The sequence below is a fragment of the Echinops telfairi genome, unplaced genomic scaffold (assembly GCF_000313985.2).
Source record: "Echinops telfairi isolate 266 unplaced genomic scaffold, ASM31398v2 ScPeMD7_9;HRSCAF=40, whole genome shotgun sequence".
Classification (NCBI taxonomy): Eukaryota; Metazoa; Chordata; class Mammalia; order Afrosoricida; family Tenrecidae; genus Echinops; species Echinops telfairi.
Genome location: NW_022103906.1, coordinates 23319966 through 23328889, shown reverse-complemented (window position 1 = coordinate 23328889; position 8924 = coordinate 23319966). Strand labels below are relative to the sequence as shown.

General features: G+C 59.5%; 1 protein-coding gene across 2 annotated transcripts in view; it reads left to right on the top strand.

Annotated features, from left to right (window-relative positions):
• Positions 1–8144, top strand: part of PDLIM2 (PDZ and LIM domain 2) — a 13449-nt gene extending 5305 nt beyond the window's left edge. The window contains exons 5-10 of one of the 2 annotated variants that reach the window (XM_045286796.1): positions 79–227; positions 379–460; positions 4759–4835; positions 5021–5166; positions 6541–6658; positions 7648–8144. In XM_045286796.1, coding sequence (XP_045142731.1) covers positions 79–227; positions 379–460; positions 4759–4835; positions 5021–5166; positions 6541–6658; positions 7648–7825 — 750 coding nt within the window. In that variant the 3' untranslated portion in view covers positions 7826–8144. The remainder of the gene's footprint in view (positions 1–78; positions 228–378; positions 461–4758; positions 4836–5020; positions 5167–6540; positions 6659–7647) is intronic. The other variant, XM_045286797.1, reaches the window with a different exon arrangement.
• The last annotated feature ends 780 nt before the right edge of the window (positions 8145–8924 follow it).

Below are 8924 nucleotides of genomic sequence, written 5' to 3'. Positions count from 1 at the left end.
CTGAAGTGAGGGGTGAGGCCTGAGGGGCAGGGACTTCTGAAGGCAGAGCTGCCAGCTCTCCTGGCCCTCTCTCCACAGGGCTCAGTGAGGACACAAAGTCAGTCTTCTCTGCGGTCCTCCTACTCCAGCCCGACCTCATTCAGCTCCCAGCCAGGCAGCCCCTTCGCCACCCCACCCCCCAGCAGCCCCAGTGCCTTCCCTAGAGAGGCAGCGGTCAGTGACCGCAGGTGAGTGCAGGGTTTGGGCCCCTGAGCTCTGGGCTGAGCCACTCCACGACTCAAATAGCTATGTTAAGGGGGGCTCTGAGGGCACCCCATCTTCCCTGGGACAGGCTGGGTGGAGACCCTAACACACATAATGTCCGTTCCTCCATTTCAGTTTCCAGAGCCAGACACATGCCCCTGGACTCGCTGCTGACCGCTTCTCTTACGGAGGTGGAGGTCACGCTTCAAGCCGACAGGTAAGCCCACCACCAGGGGAAGAGAGACTCCAAGAACTCAGCCCTTCCCCTCCTCGGCCGGTGGTGCCCCCTGGGGCTCAGGCAAGCAGTTGGCCCACCTGGGTCCCTGGGAACCCGAGCCGCCATCTCCTAGCGACTGCTCCGTTGAGCCAGGGAGACCACTGCTTGTGGCAGTGGGTAGTGCCCTGCCTGCGGGGCCTAGACAGCCCTCGCCCCCTGCGAGCCCAGCCAGCCCCCGGCCTCGGCTCCTCACCTTCCCCTCCCCACTGTTTCTCTTGGGCTGGGCCTGAAATAGTTCTGCTGCTGATGTTGGGACAGTTCCCTTTTGGCTCTGCCGGCTGCTCTTGAATACATTCCTCCAAGTCTGTGCCCACCCCCATCTCCCAATCCCCACCAGGCAGGCTGCTCCCTCCTCTTCCTCAGCCCTAGAGTTACCAGCAAGGGGGCCACAGCAAGTAGCTCTTGACTTCCCCTCCACACTCCCCCCCCCACACACCATTTCTTCCTGGGGCTCCCTAGGCCCCTGTTTGCTAGTGACATCCTAGCCCCCACTGGAGGTACGTCTTCTCGCCAAGATCAGAGATGGGGGTGAGGGAGTGATGTGCAGTCAGCAGTGGGGCCACAGCTGCTGGGGGCAGAGGAGGTGTCCGGTCCTCCATGGGGTGAAGGGGACAAAGCCCAGCTGCTGGAATGCTACCTCGGGGCTGACTTTGCATTCCAGAGAGAGCCTTTGGGGGGAGGGTGCTGGAAAGGTCTGGAAGGAATGGGATTTGGGGCAGTGGGGGTGGGATGCACAGAAGGGGTTCCCCAGCAACCTGCTGTGTGCCCACCTGGTGGTCTACTGGGTGCAGTGCGGTGGAGTGGGGCACAGAGGCATTTTAGATGAAGCCCCCCCAGCCCCCAACTTGCCATCTAGTTGCAGAGATAAGACAAACATGCAGTTTTGGATCAGCTAGGCTCAGAGCAGTGTGGGATGAATTCTGACAGCTGGAGGCGCTCGGGCAGGGGGAGAGCTGAGTTGGCAATTTGCTGGACACTGAAGGTGGGCCTGCGTAGGGTTTAGATAGAGAGAGAGCATGAGAGGGCTGGAGACTCAGTGGAACCAGCAGGTCCTGGAGGGTTTGGGTGCCAGGGTGGGGGTGGGGTGGGTGGGAAAGGGTCTCAAGGGGGGCTTAGGCCAAGAGCAGGCCACCCGCCTCCTTCAGCCAAGACTCCTGGGCAGAGTCTTGTGGGGGACCATGTGTCTTCCTGGGCACCTCCCTCGTGCCCCAAGACAAGCCAAGGAGAGTGTACCCCCGGTTCTCGAGCAGCAGCACCTGGAAGCTTGTGAAGGACAGACCCTCTGGCCTTCCACAGCCCCTGGGAATCAGCAGCTCTGGGTTCCACCCCCCAGGGCCAGCCATCTGTTTGCACAGACTCCCCGGGGAGGAGAGGGGAAGCGGATGCACACCCAAGTTCAGGGACCTGCACTGCTGTGGGAGGAGCTGCCAGCTGGGTGCTGGGGAGGCCTGGCCCAGTCCTGGGCCTGCAGCGTTGCTCTAACAAAGCTCCCTTCCTTGACCCTGAGAACCCTGGGTTATTTCCTCATTCCTCTGGCAAATATTTAGTGAGCATCTGTTCTGTGCCCCACAGGCTTGTGGGACCAGGAGATGCTCTTGTGGAAAGGCGAGCGCGTGGCTAGCTGACATCCAGGCCTACAGGCAGGGCCAGTGGGCGTGGGAGCCTGAGCTCCTGAGCCCCCTCTCAGGGCTCGCTGTGCACTTCAGCATCTTAAGGGCTTAAGAACTCCCGTGAGAAAGGAACCTACTTATTTTCGTCCAGTTCTCAAACTTGTTGGGCTGCAGAACTTCTCCCCACGCCCCACCCCTACTTCAGCCCATTAGCATCTAGAGGGCCTTGGGTGCCCCAGAACACCTTTCTTTTTCAAGAGAGGTGTTGGCTACAGCTAACTCTTAAGGCCAGGTGAGGAGGGAGCGGCTCCTCTGATTTAAAGGTGAATATTTCTTCTTGTGAGGGAAGGAAGAGAGCAGAGAGGGGAGACCTCTCCAGGCGAGGGAGTGGGGGTTCCTTCTGCAGCAGGCTGGCTTGGTGGTCTGGACCCACAGGTGAGGACAGGGGCAGGCTGGAAAGGCAGAGGTGGTGAGGGGCGAGGAGGGGCGTAGGCCTTCCCGAGATGCAGGGTGCCCCCTCCCCTCCTTCAGCCCATTTGACATGTCTCTCAGAGACTCAGAAGTTGTCCTTCCAGGCAGGCACAGGTGAATAAATGCGAAGGTGGAAAGGAAGGAGAGCACTCTTCCTCTGGGCACACACAAAGACACGGTGGCTGGTTGACAGCACTCTTTCAAAGGCCAGGCACCCGGGAGGGAGGCTGCTTGAGGACCCCAGCCCTGCCCCCCGCTGCCTTCCCTGGTCCTCTCCCTCCCTCCTCACAGCCCTGTACTACAGAGGAACATGAACTGAGGAAGGGGCAGGGGGCAGGGGCTGAGAGTTTAAGGCTATCTTCCCCAGACTCTCTGGAGTTTCCTCTTTTAGCTAAAGAATCATGCCTTTTTTATTTTTCACTCTACCCCATAATTCATGCATGACTTTGCATTTTAAAATAATGGTGACAATTACTGGCCACTGAGCGAATGTGGCTTCCCAGGCCGTTGTGCCAGCCTGCCTGGTTTGGCACAGGACCCGCTGCTGTCCCACTGGCTCTGTTCTGTTGGGGGCGGAGCAGTGTGGCCGAGAGTAACTTAATGAAAAGACTTTATTTTTCAGAGGAGTTGTGGGTATATAGAAAGACTCCACCTTGTGCCCTTTCTGGCCCATGCACAGTCATCCCTCCCTTCCCCCATGATTGGTGTCACCGTTGGGGGCGTGTGATGCACTGCTAACTGCAAGGTTGTTGGTTCAAACCCAGCGGCTGCTCTGTGGGAGAAAGAAGAGGCTGTCTGTTCCCATAAAGACATACAGGCCCAGAAAACCTTGCATTGGTCACTGTGAGTCTGAATGGGCTTGGTGGCAGTGGGCTTGCATCTGTGTGGAACGTGTATTACAATTCCTGAACAAACATCGCTCCACTGTGAGTACCTGAATTTAGCGGTCAGCCTTGAAGCTCGCTCCCGGCATAAAGTCCTGTGGGCTTGGACACGTGTGTGATGCCCTTACAGGCTGCCCTTCCTGTGTTATGTGGTCCACCATCCACCTCACCCTCCAAGCCCCTGGGCAACCGTTGGCTTCCCTGCTGTCTCTAGAATGTTCTGAAGGCAAGACTGGCATGCAGGGAGCAAATGAATGTACCTGCCCAGATGGACGGGGCACACCTAAGGAGCTGGCATTGCTGCAGGAGTGTGGGCCCCAAGACAGGCCCCGCTCTCCAAGGCTCATGGCCTGAACAGACCTTCCAGGGCAGTTGGAGAGGGGCCGCCTGTGTAGAGTTGGGGGGCCTCGGACTCTGTGTGGCCCCTTCACTTCACCCTTTATGTTTCTGCCTCCTCACGGCCACAGGGTCAGCCTGTTTCTCAGAGTGGAGGCAGGCTCTGGCGGGCAGCATCTTTGAAAGCCAAGCAAAGAAACTCAAAAGTCAAATGAACTGCCACTGAGTTGATTCTGACTCAGTGAGTGACCCTATAGGACAGGTGAGAGCTGCCCCTGGGGGTTTCCGAGCCTGGCACTCTTTATGGGAGTAGAAAGCCTCATCCTTCTCCCACGGAGCGGCTAGTGGTTTTGAACTGCTAACCTTGTGAACAGCCCAATGTGTAACAACTCTGCCGCTGCCAGGGCTCCTTCTGAAAACATAGCAACACGAAACGAAAACAAGGACCGGATGTCATCTGAAACCCTCCCGAGCTCCCTTCTGAGGTGCTGCCTCTGGGGCTGGGGGGCAGAGGGGGCTTGGACTGTGAGTTGCTAGCCGGGGACATCAGTCCTTTGCACCACTGGGGATCGCCACCTCCTGGCAGATCAGGGAAATACGCAGCACAGTCATGCTTGGCCCGTCACCAGGTGGCCTTCATTCTGTCCCCAGCCCAGGCACCTCTCTCAACCCACATAGGCCTCTGAAGCTTGGACAAGGTCCTCCCCTTCCCAGCTGACCCTTCCCTGGCTTCTTGCCGCTTTCCCTCCTCCTGGCACCAAGCAGTCCTGGGTAGGCTCAGGCCCTTGGCCACTTGGTGGCGGGGCCTGCTGGTCAATGGGGGTTGGGAGCCCTCTGGTGTTGGAGCCAGGGAACCGCCAACCTGGCCGACGGAGCTGTGGGTCCGCGGCTCCAGCCACTGACTGACTCCTCCCCTGGCTGCTTCTCCTCCCCACAGGCTGGCCAGGGCCGCGCTGGCGACTCGGCTGTGTGGGTCCTGCCGTCTTCCCAGGGCGCCCAGTCCTCCAGGCTCAGGTACCACTGGCCCTGACAAGTCGGGCTGGGATCTCAGAGGGGCTGGGAAGGGTAGGTGGGGGGTCCCTGGTCTCCGGGGAGGGGTGGCGCCCCTTTCCTACGGGGTACACTCTTCGCTGTGGCCGTCCTTAAACCTGGGGGGAGGGGGCAGGGGCCTCATTTCTGGCCGCCTTCCACCCCCACAGTGCAGACTCAGAAGCAGGGAGCTGCCTCCTGGAAGAGGACTCTGAAGTTTTCAAGATGCTACAGGAAAACCGTGAGGGGCGGGGGGCTCCCCGGCAATCCAGCTCCTTTCGGTTCCTGCAGGAAGCCCTCGAGGCTGAAGAGAGAGGTGAGGGATGGGCAGACAGGTGGACACAGGGACTCAGGCAGGGGCAGGGCCCCCAGCACACCCCGGGGTGCTGACTGGGCGTTTGGCTGAGTGCATTTTCCCTAGGTGCCTGTTAGGAGTGCAGCACAGGACTGGGCACCACCGAGGGGGTCAGATATGGAGCCTGCTGCCCAGTAGGGGTTATGCAGAAGGCGGCAGTAGGCGGTGCCCACCAGGGCCAGGAGAGAGGGGTGTGTGTGATGATGGAGCAGGCCCGGGAGGGCCTTTTGGGAGGGAGAGGGAATTGGCCCTTGAAGAAAGATGGAGGTTTCAACCTAAGACAGTGGTAGAGAGACCCAGGGGCTGCAGAGGCTGCCAGCAGGCCAGCTTTGGGTGTGGACTGGCAGGGGTGGAGGCTGCATCTCTTGGGAGGGTCTTGTGTGCCAGGCTGGGGAGCCCGTCCCTGGGAGAGTCAGGCAAGGAACCATGCCGGGCAGTGCAAGGGATGCCAAGAGTGGCAGCACAGACGCTGCAGGCAGTCCTTTGTGCCTGCACTGGGCAACAATGGCCAGCTTTGCTTGTTGGCCAGGCTGGCACAGAGCAGGACAGAGAGGGCTGGGGCATCTCAGTCATTTAGAATGGTGACATTGCTTGGACAGCTGTGTGTGTGTGTGTGTGTGTGTGTGTGTGTGTGTGTGTGTGTGTGTGAGATGAGGAGCACCTGACCTGGGCAGCGGCATTAGGGATGGAGAGGGGGGGTTGGGGTCAGGAGAAGGGCTTGAGAGGCAGATGGCCACTACTAGTGGCTGGTCCAGCTGTGCTGTTCAGAGCTAGCTCCTGGGAGAAGGTTGACAGCAAGCCTTGCCACTGTGAAGTAATGCCTCTGCGGGCCCAGGAGAGGGCTGACGACAGGGATGGGGACTGGGACGGGTGGTGGGGGGAGGGTGAAGGGGTGAAGGGACAGAGGGGAGGGCACATGGCTGGGCCTCACTGTGGGAAGCCAGCGTGTCCTAAGGGGCAGAAATAGGGACACTGTTTGCCCGGTAAAATCCGGGCTTCATGGTAGCTTTGTCCCAGGCCACACTGACACATGTCTGAGCCTTGTGAATTGGACACCATGGGAAGGCACATGCGGCTGTTCTGAGCCAGGAGCCCCATCATCAGGGCAGTGCAGGCCAGACAAAGGCGGGGGCACTGACCGTCCCTCGGCTGGTTTGCCTGTGCGGAGCAAGCTCAGCCCGGCCCGGTGGGTGGTGGCCCAGGCTCGGCCTTCCCTCGCATGACTGACCTCTCAGACCCACTGTCACTTTGGGGATTGTATGTGACTGAACTTTGGATGAGGCACCTGGGCCTGTGACAGAACATGTCCGCTGTGTCTGCCTCCACCCTTCCCAGGTGGCCCTCCAGCCGTCCTGCCTAGCTCGCTGAGCCCCCAGACCTCTGCGCCCACGGGCAGGGTCCTGGCCACACCCCCGAAGCTCCACACCTGTGAGAAGTGCAACACGAGCATCTCGTGAGTGCTGGGGGGTCGGGGAGCTGGAGGAGGGGGAGTGCCTGGAGAGGGACCTTGGGCACAGGACCCCAGAGTGGAGCAGGTGGCCCACTGATTTTCCTGGTGGGTTATTTTCACCTTTGCACCCAGAGGCACCTCAGAAGAAAGGCCTGGTGACCTGCTTCCCAAAATTACCCCTGGGAAACCCTGTGGGCCACAGTTCCACTCCGCTGCACACAAGGTCGCTGTGAGCAAGTGGTTTTTGCTGTGTGCATCGCAAAGCCCCAGGAGACCTGCCTCTACACGAGGCAGCTCCTGCTGGAAAATCGAACTCTCCCCGCCCGCCCTCGGCCCCTTTGGACCAGGCTAGATTTTTCAGAAGTGGGCTCCTGGTTCTCAGTGGGTGGCATTGTCATGCAGAGAATTGCTGAGAGGCCCCAGGTGAATTTCCCCAGCACTCGGAGGGGGTGGCGAGGTGCTCCACTCTAGGAAAATCCCTCCTGCTCCCTGGGTATCATCTGGTCCTCACCTGTCCACGGGATGCTCGCTAGGGCCCTGAAGCTCAGAGATAAAGCAGCGTGCTGAAAAACCTGGTTTCTTCTGCAGGGAGTTTACTCAGGGTAACAGGTGTTTCCCCCGTCACCCTTACAGACATAAGTTCCTTTGCCGCACCCCAGGGTTCCTGACTCCAGAGGCCAGGGGCTCTGAGAATTGGCATTCCGTGTTCTTGGGTGACCCCTTAAGTCGCAGGCCTGTGGCCACAGTGACCCTCTGTTGTCCCACCAGAAGGACTCTAGGAGGCTCTGGACTGGCATGGGGAGTGGCAGGCTTGGGTGCTCTGGCAGGGTGGGGTAGGGTGATGGGGCCAGGGGAGGTGGCAGAAGGGCAAGCCAGGCCTCGGGGTAGGGCGGGGGTTTGGGTTCTTCCGGGCCCTGACTGTGGGTTGTGGACAAGCCTGAGGCAGCTTCGATGCGCCCCTGAGGCTGAGGACCCCCCTCCCTTCCCCGCAGGAACCAGGCTGTACGCATCCAGGAGGGCCGGTACCGCCACCCGGGCTGCTACACCTGCGCCGACTGTGGCCTGAACCTCAAGATGCGAGGGCACTTTTGGGTGGGGGACGAGCTGTACTGCGAGAAGCACGCCCGCCAGCGCTACTTGGCTCCCTCTGCCCTGCACCCCCAGGCCTGAACGCCCTGCTCAGGAGCCTGAAAGGCCTGGTGGTGGGTGGTGGCTCAGGTGTGAACACCGTTTGGCGTCTGGAAGTCCCTTCATCCTCCCAGAGGATGGTGGTGGGTGCTGTGGGCTCCTTTCCCTCCTAGGTATTGGGAGCTTTTGAAAGAGGGTCCCTGGGCCACTGTATTGGGTGTGGGCATACCAGGTGGGGAGCAGGGTGGGGCGAGGGGATGAGAATCGAGGAGGAGAGGGGTGGGCCAGAGGTGAAAGTTCTCCACTGTGTAAAGTTTCCCAAAGATGAGCTCTATAAATATATGTACATGGACAAAATTAAGTAGATGTTCACCTAGCCCCTTGTCTTCCCTTCCCAGCCCCTGAGTTCTTATTGACCTGGTTTCTCCCCCTTCTCATTGTCCCCTGTCTCAAAGGCCCCACCTTACCCCGTGCCCCCACCGGACCCCTGACTCTCTCAGCCTGGAGAGCCTTGCTCCTTCCAGGCTGAGGATGTGCCCTCCCCACCACCCTGTTGCAAAGATGCCCGCTTTCCTGGGATGACCCACGGTGGTTCTTTAGAGGACAGTGTCTCCCGGGGGACTGCAGAGGTGGGGAGACTCTCATGGCCCTCTTTCCAGCATGTCTCACATCCTCTGTGCCTCTCACTAGACACAGTGCCATGGACACTGCCAGCCCCACTGACCCAGGGAGTGCCAGGGGCTACCTGTGCCTGCTTAGGAACAATCCCCAGCACTACTTTGGACCTGGGCTGCAGGCACTGGCCCAGGAGGGCTGGCCTGGGGTCAGGGACCACTCACCGCAAGGCAGGCTGGGGCTGATGTGCTCTCTTTCTTGGGAGACCCGGCCTGCTTCAGGGGCAGTGGTTGCTTTGAAACACATACTACATGTGTTCGGTGCTCCCTGGGGATGCCTGGGCCACAGCTGGGAGGGCCATGGGCAGCCCAGGGTCTGATTCACTGGCCTCAGTCTTTTTTTTTTTTTTTTAACATTTTATTAGGGGCTCACACAATGGTTATCCAAATCCATACACACATCAATTGTGTAAAGCACATTTGTACATCGTTTCTCAAAACATTTTCTCTCCATTTAAACCCCCGAC